General features: G+C 39.8%; 4 protein-coding genes across 5 annotated transcripts in view; 2 read left to right on the top strand and 2 right to left on the bottom strand.

Moving 5' to 3' along the window:
- Positions 1 to 20,617, top strand: part of LOC146462840 (RCC1-like G exchanging factor-like protein) — a 131,038-nt gene that overhangs the window by 21,905 nt on the left and 88,516 nt on the right. The window lies entirely within an intron of this gene.
- LOC146462841 (uncharacterized) overlaps positions 1 to 20,617 on the bottom strand; it is a 166,853-nt gene that overhangs the window by 7,420 nt on the left and 138,816 nt on the right. Inside the window, exons 5-8 of the mRNA XM_085085130.1 lie at positions 3,721 to 3,768; positions 3,083 to 3,193; positions 1,706 to 1,873; positions 439 to 1,362 (exon numbers count right to left, since the gene is read on the bottom strand). Of these exons, the coding sequence (XP_084941256.1) occupies positions 439 to 1,362; positions 1,706 to 1,873; positions 3,083 to 3,193; positions 3,721 to 3,768 (1,251 nt within the window). The remainder of the gene's footprint in view (positions 1 to 438; positions 1,363 to 1,705; positions 1,874 to 3,082; positions 3,194 to 3,720; positions 3,769 to 20,617) is intronic.
- LOC146462842 (uncharacterized) lies at positions 5,327 to 11,960 on the bottom strand. The gene is made up of 4 exons (XM_085085176.1): positions 11,614 to 11,960; positions 9,107 to 10,511; positions 7,471 to 8,780; positions 5,327 to 5,575 (listed from the first exon to the last, which is right to left on the bottom strand). The coding sequence occupies exons 1-4, from the start codon at positions 11,932 to 11,934 to the stop codon at positions 5,327 to 5,329; spliced, it is 3,285 nt and encodes a 1,094-aa protein (XP_084941302.1). The 5' UTR covers positions 11,935 to 11,960.
- Positions 20,281 to 20,617, top strand: part of LOC146462843 (uncharacterized) — a 4,787-nt gene continuing 4,450 nt past the window's right edge. For both annotated transcript variants that reach the window (XM_085085146.1, XM_085085145.1), the window contains exon 1: positions 20,281 to 20,421. In XM_085085146.1, coding sequence (XP_084941272.1) covers positions 20,284 to 20,421 — 138 coding nt within the window. In that variant the 5' untranslated portion in view covers positions 20,281 to 20,283. The remainder of the gene's footprint in view (positions 20,422 to 20,617) is intronic.

Below are 20,617 nucleotides of genomic sequence, written 5' to 3' on the forward strand. Positions count from 1 at the left end.
CTGTATCAAACGTCTCAACCATTGACACCAGCAACAAAAGTGCAGAAAAATAGCCAAGGTTGTAACAGGGGCCGATTGCATGAGCCAAGCTCGGTTTCTCGAGCTCTCGGCATGTCTGTTAAACAACAAAAATCAGGATTGCGATTACAGGAGAACCGGAAAAACCTGGATAGCCTCGGCTTCCACAAATGATGAATTACAAAAGTAACGCCATTCGATCTATTCTTTTTGTTGTTCCACTTTTCACACATCAACGTTTAGTTAGCCCGCCCCGGCCTGGCTCGCCTCATGTTATACCGGGCTGAAACTTCATCTCGGCTAACCAAGCCAGCACGGCTAATTTAACTGGCTCCATACTCATCTTCGTCGTCAGTCACCCTCATTTTCATATTGTGATCATTGATATACTATGGTAATCGTATCGGCTATCTAACTCACCTGCTTCACAGAAATGTCCCTTACTATTGTGTCCATACTCTCCTTCCACAGAGATTTTCCCACACAGAATTCTGACATCTTTTGTGCCCTCCAGTGATAGTTTGATGACATGCCCTGTATTCCACCAAACATAGGATTCTACAGCGAAGCTGTGATTGTCATTACCTTCGGCGACTTTGTAGTCTTCTCCGAGACGAACAGAAACCTTGAGGTTCTCATGATTGTAAATGCGCCTTTCTTCATGTTCATCAAGGGAACGTATCAGTAGCTCTCTGTACCCTTGAGCTTTCAGTTGCACAAGGGCAGACGTCTCATACTCTCTATAGAACCTTTCACTGTAAACGTCTCGACTCACAAATAGTAAGGCAATCTCATCCAAGTTCATGTTATGCAACACAGCCAGTGTGTAATTGAAGGCCCAGCCATTTAGTCTCGTGACAATTTCCTTGGTTCGGATCAAAGTCATTCTCCAGAGAGCCGTGATAAATGAGAACCGTTTCATTTCAATGTTTACTTCCCCATTTTTCACATCAATCTTTGAAGCATGGGTGATGTCTTCCCAAGAGATCTTTCCATCTATAGCTTCTTTACCGTGCAAAATGATAACATGGTCATACCTGACATCTTTCATATTGAGAATGGAAGTCAAGGTTACAGGTTCTTGGAACAAAAGGCCATTGGGATGAAGATTGATGATCGGCCCACAAAAGATGACATCATTTTCAAGATCTTTTTGAACTATCAGGCCATAAAACTTGGAAGGATCTTCCAATGTAATCTTTATGTGAACTGGTTTGTCAACTGCTCCAAGAGGGCATACCAGTTTAATACCATACCCGTCCACCACGCCACCGTCCCTTGTTATGATGGCGGATGCAATGTTCTTTTCCGTTCCAGATGGGCTTTCCTCGAAGGTAGAGGAACCTTTAGCCAGAAAGTAAAACAAAAAAGACAGTTGATCATTTTCCGGCAATACATAACTTAAGATAATCTACTTTTCAGAGGAGATATTTTAAATCATTATTCTAAAAGTGTTTATATCATTGCTTTTGAAAGTATGTGGATGAGTGAAGTCCTCCATTCTCTATCACCATCTTCATGGTTGCTACGCTATCTCAGGAGGTAGGATACTGGTCTATTTACCATGCAGAGCAAATAACATGGTGGTATTTGTCTTCCCGGCTATCCTATCCAGATTTCTATTTTTTCCCCTACCACCTACACGTAATGATCAACAAGACACAAATAGATTAATTAATTAGCAAACCTTGAAGTGGGACTTTAAGGGCTGATACATCAGAATGCCTTGTCTCCGATACTGGTCTTTCAGTTCTTGTAAAAGGGACGGTTCTTAAGCCACCAGACAAATCCCTTAGCTTTGATTTCCGTGGAGCAGGGATAGGCCTGACTCTTGCTTGCTGTGGTTGTGCAATATCTGGAGTGGGTCGTCGAAATGAGGCTTAGTCGTTGTTGTACGTTAAAAGTATGCTTTTTATGGGTCTTAAAAAGAATGTTATTGTGCATAGCCTTAAAAAACTCATTGACCTATCAAATAGGCCTTATCACGGTTTCCGACGCCATTTTGACGAGTAGGCAAACACGTCTGAAATAACAGTGTTTGTATGGAAATCCGATGTCAAATAATTTTCATGAAACATCGCTTCTGAAAAATCCATGAATTGGAAACTTTTAGCACTGTGCAAAGGATTTTAAGAAAAAAAATTGGAGGGATGTAGCTGTGCCAGAAAGCGTCCAGTCGTGTTTTTAACTTTCCATACATTTGTCTGTATAGCAAACCAGCCGTGAACTGCTACTAAAAATAGTTCGCGGGAAAAAATACAGGGAAATGTATGGAAACTTTAAAACACGGCTGGACGCTTTCTGGCACAGCTACATCCCTCCAATTTTTTTCTTAGAATCCTTTTCCTAGTGCTAAAAGTTTCCAATTCATGAATTTTCCAGAAGCGATGTTTTATGAAAATTATTTGACATCGGATTCCCATACAAACACTGTTATTTCAGACGTGTTTGCCTACTCGTCAAAATGGCGTCGAAAACCGTGATAACGCCTATGGTTGATAAAACATCTAGTGACAGCTAATAGGGGAGAGTTTAAAAGAGGATTTTCACGGCAAACCTGTGGTTACTTTCTTAACAACAGTGGGTAAAGTCACGCGACAATCGATTCTGCGCAGGATCCTTATTATTATGCGGAGTTTTAGTTTTTTCTCGTATGCTAATTTCCAACGTTCACAAAAGCATCATTACTTTGAACTGTCTTAACGCACGCTTTTCCGCTCGCAGCACGTGTTTTATCGGGTCTAAAACCACTCGGCTGCGCCTCGTGTTTTTGAATCCCGATAAAACACTGCTGCTCATGTTTCAATGTTCCTCCACTGAGCAAACTATATGCAAATTGACTTTCAATAGTACCTGAGTTGAATTACCAATCGAAATATGTGTGCTTCTTTTCAGTTGATTTTTCAACTAATACCACTGAATGACATTTGGCCTTGCAAGACCATCTATTACCTGAACATGATACTGATGTTGTATTGTGTCTCGGATTACCTTTTGAAAAAGTAAAGAAAACAAGCATACACATTAAGGGGAATAAACTAATCCATAACACAGATAAGCCAACCTTGAACTGGAACAGGAAGGACTTGTGCACTAGACTGGAATTCGGATTTTTCTTTTGTTCTTCGTGGGGCAGGGATACGCCTGGCTCTTGGCGGCTGTCTTCGTGCTATATCTGGAAAGGGTTGATACATAATGCTGAGACCTTGTTGCCAGTTAATATAAAATATACTTTTTTTAAAATAGGGTGTGATTAAAAGATTTTAATTGTCAAAACATCACAACGTTTACTTTAAGAAAAACGAGGTCACTTGACCTCTTAATGCTAGTGTCCTATTGTTCCCTTGCCCACGAATGCACTACGCAAATACATTCAATGCAACAATAGATACTGTACTTACAGTATAGGGAGGTTATATAACTGATTTGAGCTCATAGGCTTCCTCGTTATGAACGCAGCTAAATCCCAGATTTAACACTGATGAATTACTTGTATGCAGAAAATCTCGGTGGGCTTAATTTTCTTGACCCTAACCAAAGATTTGACAAGCTCGAACAAAACTGTATTTGTCCTCAGACCAGAAGAACAGTTGCTGAAGCAGGAACTCTCTTATCAAAGCCCATTAAACATATATATGGTAAAACCATTTACCAATTTTTTTTTCCTGTGAAATACAACAAACAATACTTATCATTAAATACCTTCGTCCGTCATCATTTCCATGTCTTCATACAGTTCTTCACCAAGTTCTGTTGCAACAAAGATAATAATTGATAATTGACCTAATATGAGAAGTTTCTTGATGACTTTAAATTATTCAATGAATAAGTACTGTAGCACCCAGCAGTTCATATTTGTGTTTACCTGTTAAGAGGGCCTTAACCCTATCTAGATCTAGACCAGTTTTTTTCTTTTTTTTTTTTTTTGGAGGGGGGAGGTAGGAATTCTGCCCGCGGCGACTTCGAGCAAGAATAACTTTTTGATATTTGCGTAAACGCCATGAAACTGTAGGACTTTTTATGAAATTTATCTGGGAACAATTTGTTGTGGTCGGCTAGTGTTAATTGATTTTGATGTTACAACGGCAACCAATTATTTAACGCATTTTTTTCAGAAAATGAAAAGTCCCTTTTCAAAATGGGGAAAAATCGCTTTTCTTACTGTAACCTTTGTGGTTTAAGCCCATATTAGTGTTCTGTTTATGGTTTTGATTACTTTTTGCTTTAGTTCCGGCGCTTTCTTGAAGTTTTTGGGAAATCCACAAATCCAAGATGGCCGCCATTTGGGAAGCATGACTTAATTATCACGTCATGTGACGTCATCAGCTTCTGCGAGGTTATGAAGGGGAATCTCCCCTGTCCGAAAAGACAAAAGAATGCCCGGTCACAGCAGCTCTTAAATTCGGGTTATAAAATTCCGCTCCGTAAATTTTTCTAAAACTTTCAGCTAAACCATCCAAACATGTGAACTCTGAACTTCAAAACTCAACTAACGATTTGCGAGTGTACTGTCGTCAATTATAATTATGGAGACAACTGACTGGCCGGAAAAATACAGAAACCGAAAAAGTGGATAAAAATCAGCCAATCACAGCGTTTGAATCTGACCTTTCGAACCAACTGAGCAAAACATCTCGGTTTTCTTAGAGGTTCGCTGAGCTGATTGACAGCTCTGGAAAACGCAACGGTAAGTAAATTTCTTAATTTTTCGGCTAAAACATCGAAACAGATCAAGCTGCATTAGCGTATAAAGTTATGCCTTTAAAATGACACATCACGGTCTGGGAACACAAGAGCCTGCGTTTTAATTTTCGTCGGAAAATTTTTTTGATTAAAGTATATGCACTTCATTCGTAGAGAAACTGTACCGACAACAATCCAGTAAGTAAACATTAAGTAAGAACAATGTTATGTTATGTTATGTTACGTAACGTTACCTTACGTTACCTTACGTTACCTTACGTTACGTTACCTTACGTTACCTAACGTTACGTTACGTTACGTTATGTTATGTTATGTTACGTTATGCTATCTTATGTTATGTTGTTATGTTATCTTATGGTTATGCCAGGTTATGTTACGTCACAATACGCTACGTTACGTTACGTTACGTTATGTTTGCAACTGATATATTGTAAACATTACTGGACTGTTTCTTATTATTTTTAATCGTGATGAACTTCGTGAAATTACGCACAACGCACCGATTACGAGCACCGAAGTATACCAACAAGAATATTGTCGAAAATCAGAAAAAAAATTTATCAATCTCGTTTAAAAACACATACCATCTTCACTTGCGTTTCACTCAATTCAGATTTTTAACTATACCTTGGTCCATTTTTTCGTAGAGGTCTGAAAAATACTCTCGGCTAGAAGATGGCAAGTCGAGATAAAAAACTTCGGTGTTTTCTTTTCCTTTAAGATAAACGTCATCATGGAACATTTCGTCACCATTAGGAGACAAGTTGCTTGGATCTTTTGTTTCCATTGTCGACATATGCTCTTTCTCAAGTTCCACTCTCATTGCAATGTAAGTGCCTTGATTTTCCAGGTCCTTCAAAATAAAAACAGAAGGTTTAAAAACAAAATCGTATACCTCGTTCACAAGTCAAAGCTGAAATGAGCACCCAGTGCCAGGTACGGAGAAAACACCTCTAGATCTGGTTAAAGTATGATTTGTTCTGATCGGTTTAAGTGGGTTCCAGAGAATAAGCTTTTTAATCAGTGTCTTAGATTCAATCTATACCTCAATTTATACTAGGAAGTGAAGCACTCAAATCCACGAACAAGAGCTCGAGGAAGAAAGCCAAAATACAAGCAGACGTTTCTATCAAAAGCGCAAGAACGAATAACCTGTTCCAGGCGTTCGGATATTGAACATCCGCGCGAATAAAATTGAAATGCTTGCGACTTATCGAGAGAACGCCCGTGTCGCCCCATCTCCCTCCAGGCTAGTCTCCTTCCTTTTTTCCGCTAGCAACAGTTTTAATTGCACGAATCATAATATTCTTCGTGTCACTCTCCTCCTTCTGAGCGCCTGGATTGGGTTCTTGATACAACAAAAAGTTCGTATACAAGACATGCCTGTAAGGACCCTTCGGTGATGACACCGACCACCGACGAAAATGTGATGACACTCAGTACTCTATCTTAAACATTTTCTTGTATTTTTCTCTCTTTCTTTATCACCTAGTAACTAAACTACTATTTGAGGCATACAAAGAAAGTACTTTTTATCCTGCAAGGGCATAGCCAAGACTAATTTTATGGTATTCAAGCCTTGGCAAAAGAAGCAATCCTTTGAATTTCAAGTTTTCATAAATGAGCAGCCTATCCTTCGTGTTTCTGAGACCATGTTTTTGGGTGTTTTATTAGATGACAATTTGACCTGGAAATCCCATATATCCTTAACAGCAAATAAATTATCCAAATCTATAGGTATTATTTATAAATCTAGATTCTTTCTCTCTACTCACTCCCTTCGTACTTTATACAATTCTATGATCCTTCCATATTTATATTATTGCAATTTAGCTTGGGCTGGTACCTATAAGTCAAACCTTCAAAGAATTGTAACCTTACAGAAACTTGCGTTAAGAATAGTAAGCAATTCTACATACATTACCCATACTGGCCCTATTTTTAAGGAACTTAAACTCTTAAAATTTCATGATATCCATTCGTTTCAATTAGGTACTTTTATGTTTTCATTCAAGAACTCTACACTCCCTTCCAAATTCAATAACTATTTTTTACTGAATAGTCAAATCCATAATTATAATACTAGGAATGCTCAGTCCTTCCGCTTGCCACTGTGCAGAACGAACACCAGGAAGTTTTCAATTTACTTTCAAGGTCCAAACTTTTATAATTCGCTAAATTCTGACATAACTAGTTCTCCCTCCTCCGCTTCTTTTAAAAGAAAGCTTAAAGATTTTCTTCTCTCTAGGTATTAACTTCTGTAAGGCTGTATTTCTTAACTAACTTACTTAATATGTGTGTGCGTGTGTGTGTGTACGTGTGCGCGGTCAAAGTTAATTATCGTAACTCCATATTGTAATTCTAATATAAGATAGCTATTTTTTAAAAGTGAGGAAGCCTGACTCTATAAGCCTCGTGGTTTCTTTCAGGTTTTCTCGCCATTTATTTTCTTTCGTCAATTTTCATCATTTTTTTTCCATATGTAATTGTTGTATATGGCAAAATAAATATTGTATTGTATTGTATATTGTATTATTGTAGTGTTTTTCTTTTTCTCATAACTCCCCTAAGCATCGAGAATAAGCGGAAAGATTTTTTCCATCTTTTTCGGATACTGTTTTCGTCTACGAATTTTAACGTGAAGCCATTTCGTATCAAAATATCGCAATTTAATAAACACACAGACGCTTTTTCCAGTCTCTTAATCAAACCATCATACCTCTCCCAAAGACGGAAATATTTTCTCACCTCACGCAATTTCTTGTATTTTTCTTCTTTTTCTTTATCATCCAGTGATTTGGCCAGGTCTTGAAGTGTGTACAGGATATCTTTTTGGTCCTGTGCTGTCATCGTTGTCTTCTCCTCCAACTGTTTTTCGTAAAATTCAAGTGCCTCCCTTTGATATTTCTTGTGAAGCTCTTTCTTACCAAGCGACCGCGACCTGGATAGATACAAGATCTTTTGAAGAATATCTTCTCTTTCGTGACGGGCCAGCTGTTTAAGGTCTGGAGAATTCCAAGCCATTTCGTAAAATCTCAAAGCTTCGATCTTATACCTCTTAATCATTTCTCGGCTTCCAGAGTTGCTCAGCCTTGCGTTGATCTCGTCGATGACTGTTTTGCTGGCGTACGTGAATTCTTTGTCTTCTTCCCACAAGCGCAGATAAAATTCTAAGGCTTCCTTCTGGAACTCTTTCTTCCTTTCCCCACTAAGAATGTCCTCGTAGCTGTGCACGATCCTGTCTCGTACTTCACTGTGGCTGGCATTTCCCAGGGATTTCTCAATCTCCCACGCCTCGGCAAAAAAATCTTCAGCTTCTTCAAATTCCTCCAGAGCTTGGCATATCATACCCAACTGAAAAGCACTTCTTGCAGTGTGGGGATGGTTTCCCAAGACGTCTTTTCTAATCTCATAACCAGTCAAGGCCGGCTTGTAGGCTTTTTCATACTTTTGCTGCCACGCGTATGCATTAGCAATGTTTCTGTGAAAGAGCGCCAATCGTACCATCCCAGAGCGTTTTATTTCCTTGGAGAGCTCTATGGCCTCTTTGGCCTCTATGAGCTTTATGGCCTCTTGATAACATTTGATGGCATTGTCAAATTCGTTTTGACCTTCATAAGCTGTTCCAATTTGACACATTAACAGTGGAAGATCTAAATGATTCTTCGAGCCTGAGAGCTCCTTGGTCATTTCGTAAGCTCTTGTGTAAAACTTCATTGCTTCTTTAGGGTCACCAAGCTTGTTGTAACAGTTTCCGATTGCATTTAAACATCTTGTCGTACTTACGTGATTTTTCAAGAGCTCTTGTTTTATTCCCAGAGAAACAAACAAGTTTTTGAGAGCGCTTGGTGAATTTCCTCTTCTGTAGTAAATTTCTCCTTCCACATACAAATACGAACTTCTAACCTCTCTGTAAAGATTGCTGCTTTTAAATTCATCGTTAAGTGCATTTAGTGAATCCTCCGCCATTTTTAGTATTTCCGTTGCAGTTTTCCACCCTTCGAGACCAAGAACTTGAAAAGCTTCTTGGCATCTCATCTCTGCACGAAGTAAAGAACCTAGATAAACAAGAAAGAAACTCATGACACATCAAATGGCAAATTAATGAGCGTAATTACCCAAATGTCAGAAGTCTCCTTCGACCCGGCTTAACGCTAGGTTAACGTGAGGTCGCTGAATTCGAAGCTGGTTGACTACGTCAAGATTTGAATATAAACTTTCGCCTATGACTATTAATCGGAAGGACCAAGGTTCAAATTCTGTTTGGAGAACTGGGACTCCTTTTCTGCCAGTATTCCTGTGATACTCACGGAATAAAACATCATTCTCGTGTATTACCAGGCTTAATATATACCATTACATTGAACATTACACTTGTTTTTACCTTCCTTTCCGTCTTCCACAATTACGTCTGCCCAGGATTTGAAAATCTTTCTTCTTTGCTTTTCATCAAGCATAGCTTCAAATAAGTAGCACATCATGGCACTTCTGTGAAATTCTGTCGAGACGAGGAGGTAATCCGTCTTGAAAGAAATGTCCAAAGCTAATTCGAAATTTGGTTTGTCGAGGTCAAACTGCTCCAACACACCCATGTAGTCCACATCCAACATTGACGCAAGGTCTTTCATCTTTTCAATGAATAGATTACTAAACCTACGTTCGGCTTTAGTATAGACCTCCTTGAAGACGTTGCTTCCGACGCTTCTCAGAAAGCTTCGTGTCAAAGCGTGAGTGTCGTAAACGAGGTTTCCTCCCTTCATACTATCGGGATCAACAGAAAGCAACTTACTATTTCTCAAGCCCTCCAGAAGGATGATCGCGTCAGGTGTTTCTGCATCAAGAACGAAAGCAGCTGCCTCCACTGTAAATGGTCTGCAAAACAACGATAATGCAACGGCAGAGTGCCTGAGCGTATTACTGGGGAGTGAAAAGAACATATTTCTCAGGCATGACAGTTGCCCTTTATCGATTCCTTCCCACTGCTCCCCTTTCTTTACGTCCTCCTCTTCTGCTGATGGAATGTCGTCAGATTCAGCACCAGTCATCTCCTCTTCGATGGTTTCAAGAAGAGTTTTAGCATCGGCTATGTTTTGCCTCAGAATAGCTGCAATGCCATTTAGAAGTAAAGGTTTTCCTTTACATATTTCCACCAGTTTCTCCATTTGATTACTTTTCGTGGAGGAAACTCCACAGGCAATTTGAAGGATCTCCGTAGAGGTTTCTGCATTCAAGGCCTCAATCTCTCTGTGTTCAATGGCTTCCTGGAGGGAGAACGCGTCCTCTTTCTTCTTCTTTTTGTTTTTCTCTATTCGGAAACGACTTCTCGATATCAAAAGAACCTTCAGTTGGGCTTTCCCTTTAATGGCCTTGCATTCAAGGAGCCTATGGAGAAAGCCTTCAAACATGGAGTTCATGCTTTTGGCAACATCGTCATCTCCACCAGAGAACTGGTCCACGTTGTCCAGGAGCAAGAGGACATCGCTTTGTTCTTCTTCTAACACCTTTTGCAGTCGTTCAATGACTGGGTTGTCGTCATATTTTATCACTGTTCTCGTGGAGTCTAATTCGAGCATTATGTGAAAGTAAACGTCCTTCATCTCTGTCACCTCTCTTAGGTCGACAAAAATATGTTTTCGTGGCCATCTGTGACAAATTTCTTTGCCAATAGTTGTTTTTCCAACACCGCTTGATCCGTACAAATTAAGGATCGGCTTCGTCCCACTTAGCTTTGCCATGACGTCATTTAAATCGGTCTCTCTTCCCTTCAATTCCTCTCTTGTATTCGTCTCCTGTGAACAAAGTTTTACAAATCAAAACTAAAACAGGATATACTCTGTAGAACATTTTGCTCATAGGAACTAACAGTCTGATAAAGGGAAACTAGTAGCCTTGAACCCGGCGGTCTCAAGAGTTATCTCCTTAAACGGATCTCCTTAAAGTGTCACGGAGATTTGGTGTGATTTCCAAATCCCCAAAACGGGTTTTTTTTAACAGAAACCTAAAAATAATGGTTCAATTTTGCTATAAATTACCACCCAGGTGTACTAAAACTTTCCTGATTGTCTGTCGCCATAGATGGACTGGGTCGGAATGGATTACAACTTGAAAAAGGTAAAGGTGATTTTTTTAAGTTCTCGCATTTCGTCTCCAAAATGCCCTAGAACAGAGCACGAGTCGTCCCTTAAATAATTTAGTATTTTTTTTCTCTCGGTATAAGCTAAGGTATTGTTGAACCATTTTTAACAAAGAAGGTCAAAACCCCCATGACACTTCCCCTTTAATTTTAGCTATGAAATCTAAAACAGTATATCGACTTCAATCCGTTCGTCCAGGGGTGTTGTTGAGGAAGAGGCCGGCCGGAAATCACGATTTTTCTCCAAATTATTCAGTACTTTAACACGCGTTTTCCACGCTCGACTACTCCTCGATCGCCCTACTCTACCTAGGTATGTTTATTACTGATTCCGTCATAAAACGTTTCGCAAATGTCATCACGTTATGGGTGCGGTTGTTGTTCAATATCCAATGCCTCAAAAGAGTCCACATTTTTTTTTTTTTCATTTATAAAGCAAACACTCTTGGCAAGCCATCTATCGTCAGTAAATGAAACGCGCATAACATTTGACCGTAAGTAGCCTGTACTGTGCTACTTATTAACGGCTGAGTTCGAAGCCTCAAATCTCTTACTTTCCGGATCGATTATTACAAAATGAATGACCTTAGTTCTTTTTTCGTCCTATTAATTTCCTTAACCGCTGTATTGAATATTTTTTGCACTGTTATTAGCCTGTATACCCTGATTCTTATACTCCCCTGATGCCTCCCCTTTATTCGGTGATCGACATTACAATTATCCCTAAGTATAGTCAACAGAATTAGCCATTAGCCTACCTTTTGACGAGCGAGTTTGAAATTTTCAATCCTTTGCTTGATTCCATCTTTCTTGGAGGCCTTTGGAGCAACAAAGCTCTCTAACACAGTCAGATTGTCACCAGACAAAAGTCCTTGGCTTGCAAATAGGAGAAGACATGAATACAAATCCCGATCGTGCTGAGCTTCAAACGTTCCCTTGAAAGTGTTCTTTATGGATTTAACTACAGTTTCAAGTTCTGCTGTGTTCAATTCTTCTGCCACGGCTCTCAAAAGCTCGTCCAAATGAGGAGAGATGTCTTTGATTGTCGAATCGGTTTGGAGTGGTTTTGGCGACGCCATCTTCAATTCTTTCGATGTCGTGACTTTGACTTCCGCAAAGCATTAAATTTATGCAGAAGTCACTGAATAAACAAACAATGTCGAGATGAATTTAGATGTCAGATAAGATAGAGATATGATATAAACGAACAAGAAAAATTATAAGCGGGGTACAAACTGCTTCAAATTGAATTGACGAAACTCACAGAAAGTATAGAATATTGTTGGGTTTTGCGACCTGATAAACTGTAAAATTAAAACAACGATTAAGACATAACAAAATTTCATGAATTTTAATAAGCGTTCTGATTCCCTGAATTTACTTAATTAAAACACAGATTTCCGGGAACTGGATGAGCGTGTCATTTAAGTTCCCCCAGATGTCCTCAAGTAGAAGGAAGTGAATGGCATTAATATTCACAGAAAACGACAGTTCAATACTTAACTAATTCCACACAGAAAGGGCAATGCCGGCAGGGAGATTTTTTCACTGATAAGACCTTTATTCAGTTTATAACTCACAAAATCAAAGGGTTGTCACGCAATCTTTTTTACAACAAAAATCGCTAGATGTCAAATACGTCAGATATGTCGTCTCTTCTACCTTTTTTTTAATAGCTCTTGCTCGTTTAATAGGGGAATTAGGTTGTTCACACGTAAAGGGGATTTAATTGTGATGTGATCTTTGCGGTGACTTGGATGAAATTTGAAATTGCCTGTGTGCGATTTTCGCTGCACACGATTTCACGGCCATTGGTTCAATAAAAAGAAAGAAAGAATAAGGCCCCGTTTATATGGAGAAAAGTTGTCTCGGGTAAGAGGGTCGCCCTCCCAGCCAAGTTAACTTCAGATACGTAGGTCGCCTTCAAACAACGATGAAACAAACCAAACGAAGATTAGTTACTCGTGAAATGTATGCATGACACTTTGCAAATCAAACTCCTTGCATACCTAAGTTTTTTTGGTCCTTCCTGTCAGGGGGTCCTTTTGAACTGGCTTCTTATCGTTTGACTTGCGGTACTAAATGGTCCTTCACGAACATGAGCTCCTCACGGTGCTTGGTAACTTCTGCATCCACTTCACGCATAGTCACGGGCACATCACGGTATATGATGAAATCTTGTTTAAGATTCTTCGAGTTATTGGCCTAAACGTTTTTTTCAGGACGGTGCCTACTAATAAAAAAGTATTTTTGTGTGGTTTATGACTGTACGGGAAAGCAGATTTTAGCAAAGGCTATTGAAATCCAAAGCGAAAATCTGGGGTAACCACGCATTTTTCAGAGATAATTAAACAGCAATTATTGTCTCTGAAAAATGCATGGTTACCTCCAAATTTTCGTTCTGGATACCAAGAGCAGTTGGTAAGTTCTGCTTTCTCCACATAGTTTTAAACCGCACAAAAATATCCTTGTATTAGTAGGCACCACCCCAATCTCGCACCACCAACAAGAAAGCCGAGTATCTTGAGATGCGCAGAACGTATGCGCAGTAACAAAAAAAGGCACCGTCCTTACTACGTAAAATCAAATGCAAGGCTGATCAGATAGCTAAAATAATTTTATTGCTCAATATTTCGGAGCCATTTTCGTTCCCATCGCTGTTCTATTAATTTGTGTGTAATGCTGTCCGTTGAAAATGAAAGTATTGTTGGTAAGGATCATGCGAATGAGATCACAGAGTCTGGTTGTCTGGATAATGGGATTAACTCTTATGTCCAGATATTTACTACAGGCTTGAATTCCGTCTTTGTGAGGTATGTTGGTATAAAGAGAAGATACATGAAGGGTAACGAGATGGTGAAAATTTTGATTCAGCTACAATGAATGTGAGATGATTTGGTGAGTTGCTCTGTGTGTTAATCGATTGATTTTGTAAAACTTATTGGTCTCAAGCCGTGTACTAAATTGATTAGTTGTCTAGGTTTGCAATGGCTGTATTTAAACCATAGCTTAGCAAAAGTTGCGTTAAGCGTTTAGAGCAGTTCAGAAAAGTGTTTTTCTCAAGTTCATCGATGAAGATCACGGTTTCAATTTAGCCGCGTCTTGCTTTTTGGGAACAACAAAATCTTATCAAAGTTTCTACAAGTTTTCTGATTTACCCGCTTGGATCCAGCTGTTCAAAGGGTGAATAACGTTGTCTAGTGGCCGGAACCAAATAAAACGTATCATTGTATCATGCTCCTCCGTTCGTTGTATCCTCAGGGTAAGGATTTATTCATTATTATTGTATGGCAACGGCTAGTACATGTAAAAAGGCATAGGACGATTGAAAGCACGTTTGTACATTTCAGAACGACAAATACGGACTTCTTAAAATTATTGCGAGGCATTATTCGTAGTTTACGAAACTGAGACCTCTGCATGGGCTCACATTCGTTTGCTGAAGAGAGGGGTAAGAGGTCGTAGGACACAGATTGAAGACCCACTGTTTGGGATAAATGGCCATGAGCTGAAAGTGACGTTTTATTTGATAACAGTGATAAAAACCAACAATTAACGCCGCATGTAACAGATTACAAGGCTTTCATTCAGGCAGTGGACACAAATGATCACCTGATTGGACAGGGAACCACCAACCGCAGACTGTCAAGTAACAGGAAAATGCCACGCAATAAAATGACATGACAATTACATTTCTTCGTCAAAATTTTTGTTTATTTGACTTACATTTGTACATTTTTAGTCACAGATGCATGGTTATGTGAGAGGATTATTAAGTGTACAGGGAGCCATTTTTAACCTCCTACCCATTGCTCAGGTCCTCAATATACCCCCGGAAGTAGTAGATCGAATCATAAAATTGTGGAAGAATGACGACCAGAAAATGGAAATAATCTTGCAGCACTGGCTTAAGAAAAATAGCGCAGAAGAACTTGCTGTTCTCAGGAAAGCCCTGGAGGGTTTAGAACAAGGTTAGTTGCCACGACACCATTTGGAGGAGGGGTTGCAAATTTTAAGCCTTGGCCACAAACCTCACGCTGTCTAACTCCTCAATGTTTCTAAACTTAGTTGTATGAATGGCCAAGCAACAAAAGAACAGGGTTACCTATTAAATTCAGATTCGTTATATTCCTAGCGAAAGGAAAATACATAGGAAAACAACAGAATGAAACCGAAGATAAATGCAAGCGCTTGTGAGGCTGACTTGAGAACACTCTCTTGATAAGCTGGTGCATCTTAAATGAGCATTTATTGCAAACGTTAAGTGCGACAGAATTTTTCTGTTGCATAGTGCCTAAAGTTTCCAATTCATGAATGTTTCAGAAGCGATGTTTTATGAAAATTACTTGACATCGGATTTCCGTACAAACACTGTTATTTCAGACGTGTTTACCTACCCAACAAGATGCTTTCATTACCGTGAGAAGGTATATAGCTTGCATGCCCATGATTTCTCTGTGTTACTTTTAATAAATCTTCTGGGTTGTTTCTCATATATTGAACACCAACACTACAAATGTTCATATGATAGCTAGGTTCACCATACAGTTGATGAGATACCACTCTAAAAGAAAAAACAGTCACCTACACCTCCAACATCTAAGAATTTAAAGTCGTGAACGGCTTTATTTCGTTACTGTAGCCTCGGAAGTTACGCATCAAGCATAGTATACTAGAGTAAGCCTGGGCATTTACGCACTTGAATGTACCCTATCTAAGGATCACACCGGGAACACAATGCCAACACGTGCAAAAATGATACCCTATTTAAGGACCGAGACTCTCAAAAATCATACTCTATCGCGCGGCACATACCTATCTAGCCCATATATGGGAGTACCCCCCGGGGGGAGGGGGCGCTTTATGTCATTAAAACACATTAGCATGAGATTTACTCATTTTGAGGTCACTCATCCCTTCGTCATATTTAGCGCCTGGACAGGTCAAAAGCTCATGAAATCCAGTCTCCAAGTTGGCCATGGTACTAGTTTGAAACATTGGAAGTGCACTTAGCTTCAAAGCTACAAAATCACCACAATGAAAGCTCCGTGCACGCTCAGTACCTTTGCTCGGAGGGGCCTTCGGGAACGATTAATCTACGACAATGATTATCGTTTAATCGGGCGCTTTCGTGCTGGGCCGACTAATTACGAAAGTTACGTTACGTTTTCCGATCAAGAATGCTAAAATAAGAACACTAAATCTACTTCTTCTTTTATTTTCCTTTTTAACATCTCGAAAAAAACGACATAAATGAAAAATTTCAAAAAAAGAACACGGTAGGTATTTCTCGGGAGATTTGGTGCTCTAATCGGGATTTGATGAAAAACTTGGAGACTCCCGGGAAAACCGGGAGAGTTGGCAGCTCTGAATAGTTATATACCACACAAGTGAATAGTACTTTTCACGCGCGCTGATTGGCTAGCTTGGAGGTGATAAGCCAAGTACTATTCACCTCCAAGCAGCCGAAGAGAAGCAAGATGGCTTCCCGTTTCGCCACGGTTACTTAAGAGGAAATAAACTATTTCGATAAACGAAGCGGCTGTTAAAAAAAGACTGTCAAACAAAGCACGATTCCTTCGCCAGGAACTCACCAATTTCCACCGTTTTAAACGTCGAGTGCTTCTTAGAAGTTATTCTTTCGATTCACCGCTTCAAAATGGTGAAATTTCCGTTTGAAAACGGCACACTTGAGTCCACAACATGTTAATAATATGGCGCCAAATTTAATCCGGTTTTGATAAATAAATCAAATGATGCTTTGACGTCACACAGGTAGGGGTGAGTGGTTCCCCTCCTTCGCGATATAAGCGACAAAAAAGGATTTTGATTGGCCTGCTTTTGTTGACGACAATCAGAACAATACATCCCAAGTGGCAAATTCCCAAATAGAAATTTCCGGTGAAAGTCTGAGTCGCGTAACACAAGGGAAAGAACGTAACGCGATCGTCGTGACTCAAACTATTCCATTAGCAAGGATAGTTTTATAAATCTGCGAAGCATACAGTTGGAATAAATGCATCTCGCGTAAATGCCAGTATAGGCATCTTGTTAGACGCGGTATGCCCCCTCAGGGCTTCCCGCGTAAAAAGAGATACCCGACCGAAACCTAGACACGGCCTGCCCTGCGGGCATTCCGAGTAATTAAATCAGGAAGAAAATCGTAATGCAGTCTCTTTGGTCTCTTGTACAGTGTTTGTCAACAAATCATTTCATTGCCGCCTTTGAAATCTATCTCATTTAAAGGGTCACAATCAAGCGCTCCCTCAACGGAAACAGGATAATTTTTATCGATTCAATAACGATCGATGAATCCGATACAATCGATAACATTAACACTTTGTCGGCGTGTGGTATCGAATTTTTTCGATTGGCCGATAAAGTTGATATCGTTTAAATTCAATTTATCGATAGGTATCGATTTATCGAATGATTTCCCGATATCAATTTTTATCGATTGACTACCCCGGGTAAAAAAGGCAGTAGACTGTTCACAGTCCCCTATTTTGATCGTCGAGATCGAGCGCGTCTTACCGTTAATGGCGGCCATCTTGACTTTCAGTCGTACCGAGTCTAAGCTGAGAAAGAGTATCAAGTCTACTTAGGGGGCGGGGGACAGTTTGGGAGGAGGCGAGAAAAATAGAGCTATAATCCTTGACGCCCGCCCCCTCGGTACATCTAAAATTCAAGATGGCCACCATTAACGATAAGACGCGCTCGATCTCGACGATCACACGGAAAAATAGGGGACTGTGAACAGTCTAAAAAGGCAGTGCTGATCTGATGGCGGATGCGCGCGATTGACGTAAACAAGCACATTTGATTGGTTTACAGGAACTTTATTTTCACTGTTATTGGACCAAAACTTGACAAACTGACTCAGTTTGCATACACCCTGCTAGCAGAGCCTTTCTTTTGCTTGCTCGATTTTGGCGTTCGCGAGAAAGACTGCATGAATCGAGTACGATCTTTATTGAGCTTGCGCTGCATGTTGCTAGGATACAGTTTCGAACCCAGGCCTAATATGCCTAAAGGCGTGCGCTTTCAGATAATTTTTCAGGGCAATGAGAGGAAAAACCACAGTTAACATCGGCTGCGAAGGAACATGAAACGAAAGTTCATCTGACCGCTTGGATATCTCTTTCATTGACGGAATCGCCAGTTGATGAATTAAGGATTTGCCGTGTCCGGTAGGAAGAGAGACGGACGTATCTGAGCCGGAAAAAAATCAAATCATGTAATCCTCGCGTGACCAGTATTTCCGAGAATGAAATAAACATTTGAATTTCTCTTTGTAAGAAAAAAGAGGCTCTGCTCGCAGGGTGTTTGCATAGGACTAAATCTGAAAGTCTACTCGTAACTTACTAGACCTTCAAAGACGTTGACAGCATGTTTTGTTGACATTATTGTACTTTCCGGAACAGCATTTGAGACCAGCTTTTTGCGGTAAACATGACTGGACATCTACAAAACGAGTTTGTTTTTTTTCCATGTAAAATAATAAAGATGAAAAGGTGAAACTCTTGAGCTGGCTTTTTTTCCGCTGGCTTTGTTTCTTTTCAATGGAAATAATAGGAGGGCAAATATCGACGCAGGCGGGGGGACTATGTTGCGTGATAACCGTCCTGTGAATTTACACCACGTGACGTAAAGTAGCCAATAAAATCGCGCGAAAATTGATGGGCAGGTTATATCATACATAACGTGCCCGCCATCCTCGTTCCCAGAGCCTACAACGCGCGCGGGCTCTGGGGACGAGATTGGCTTGAGCGAGCTTTGAGAGCGAGCTTGCGTCGTTTCGTCAAGCCTGCGCAGTAAGGAACGAAGACTCGAGGAACGAGATTGATATTGTAGCAATCTAAGCGGGCTCTGGGAACGAGATTAAAATTGTCGAAGGATTGTCAACACAACGGAAGAAGGTTGTAAGGGTGTTCTCATGGCCAATTTAAAAGAGATTTTAACTACCCTACCCGCCGCTACTCTGAAAAACCACAGCCTACGTTTTCGATTAACGGCTTTCAGGCGTTATTTTAAAATAATTCAACAACTTTGCGTTGTGGATACAGTCGTATTTCTATGTTTACACCCGTCCGGTTAGTACTTTTTACTATAGTCTTGATCCGGTTACGCCTTGTAATGCGAATGACTTCGGAAAAAGTCGACCAGTTTTCCGAAGAATTAAGGAAAAATTACTCAGAAGTGGAACTCAAAAGCCGAATTAGTTTGTCTCATCTATCGGTTAAATTATTGGAAACGAAACGTGGTAAGAAATGTTTTAGTGGTTTCTTGTACATGTTTCACTGTTGTATAAAATTTATACATTCTGCACCGCTATTATTTTAAGTTGTTGTGAAATATTGTTATATCGGACTTGCGCCTTGTGTCATTAATGCAATGTTTAAAATATGTTCCATAACTGAGGCAGATTGTCGATGTCGAAAAATTTGTGTTGTTTATATGAAAGGGGAAAAATGGAACCCACCATGCTGCTATATTAGTTCAAAGACCAACCATTGCCATTCAGTGAATAGCTCGGGTATCTTAATTTGTCTTACATCTCCGTGTTCTGAGATCTATTATCTCAGATAATAAGCTTACCAGCTTTGTAACATCTGTAAAATATGACTAAAGATCAGATGCAAATGATTATTTTGTTTTAGTGGTCAAGCAAACTGCAGTATAGTTTTGTTTCTGGTTACCCATTTTAAGGACCCCAGTCATGTTTACTCTCCCTCAGAAACCACAGGATAAAGGTGGATGGGGAGCCGGAATCCCACTCACAGTGATGGGGGTGATTCTAATACTTTTTAGCATTTAGTTCCTTAACATGTTTAAAAGTGAAATGATTACCACTGAATAACACCATTAATTTCCTTTGTTGTTTTCATAAAGAATAAAATAAAACATGCTTATGTGACATTGGCAGCTACAGGTAGGTTAAACTAAACCAAACAGGTCTATTTGCCTCAGAGGCATTTTGGTAGTATCCTTTACAGTGGCCAAACACTTGCTCTGAATCTTTCATAGGGTCAGAGAAGTTCCCCACACTACTAGAAAAATATGAGACCTGCCATTGGGGCTTTGCTAGTCCATTTGAAACTCTAAAATGTGAAAAAAATGTTATGTACTTAGATAAAGAGCTTAAAACAAATTTATTTATACTTGCAAAAAAGTACTTTTCGTCTATCGACAAAATGTTTACATTATTTGTTCCTTTATATAGCGCGATTTCAAGCGTCTCACCAGAAGTAAAGACCAATGCGCAGAAGCGTAGCATTTTGCACCTTATAGCGCATCAGGTTTTCGACAGCCAATGAAAAAAAAGATATTTTTGGATGGACCCAGAGCCACTCGTTCGTTGGGGCTCTGGGGACGAGAATGCGTGCCCCCTAAAACTGGACCGATTTGCCTTCTGGGTCACAATAATCATGGAGAACGATGGCCTTCGGAACGAAGGTGACGGGGAAGTGATTTCACGAGAGTTAATTGCTATGTTTCCTGACAAGATTTTTTCCCAAAAGTATAGAAATTTTTGTTGGAAAATATCACGCGAAAAGCCACAACAGGTAGGAAGTTTGTGTAGGCTTTAGGTATTAAACCCTTTAGCTTCAGTGAGGGCCCGGACGTAGCTCCTGTTTACGCAACGAAACTACTCGGATTCGAACCAAATCGAACGTTTCATTTATCGAACTCAAAAAAACTTACTCGTACGATTAGGTTCGATTGAGTTCGACAATCGAACACAATCGAACTCTCACTAAC

This window comes from Pavona decussata, unplaced genomic scaffold (genome assembly GCF_977016875.1).
Source record: "Pavona decussata unplaced genomic scaffold, jaPavDecu1.1 SCAFFOLD_184, whole genome shotgun sequence".
Taxonomy (NCBI): Eukaryota; Metazoa; Cnidaria; class Anthozoa; order Scleractinia; family Agariciidae; genus Pavona; species Pavona decussata.

Bases quoted from the DNA above. Each gene is read 5' to 3' on its own strand.
- LOC146462842 (XM_085085176.1), bottom strand. From the start codon at position 11,934: ATGGCGTCGCCAAAACCACTCCAAACCGATTCGACAATCAAAGACATC. The intron at 8,781-9,106 runs GTAAAAACAAGT...TTGTTTATCTAG, and splicing joins TGTGGAAGACGGAAAGGAAG to GTTCTTTACTTCGTGCAGAG. The intron at 5,576-7,470 runs GTGAGAAAATAT...TTTATTTTGAAG, and splicing joins AATACAAGAAATTGCGTGAG to GACCTGGAAAATCAAGGCAC.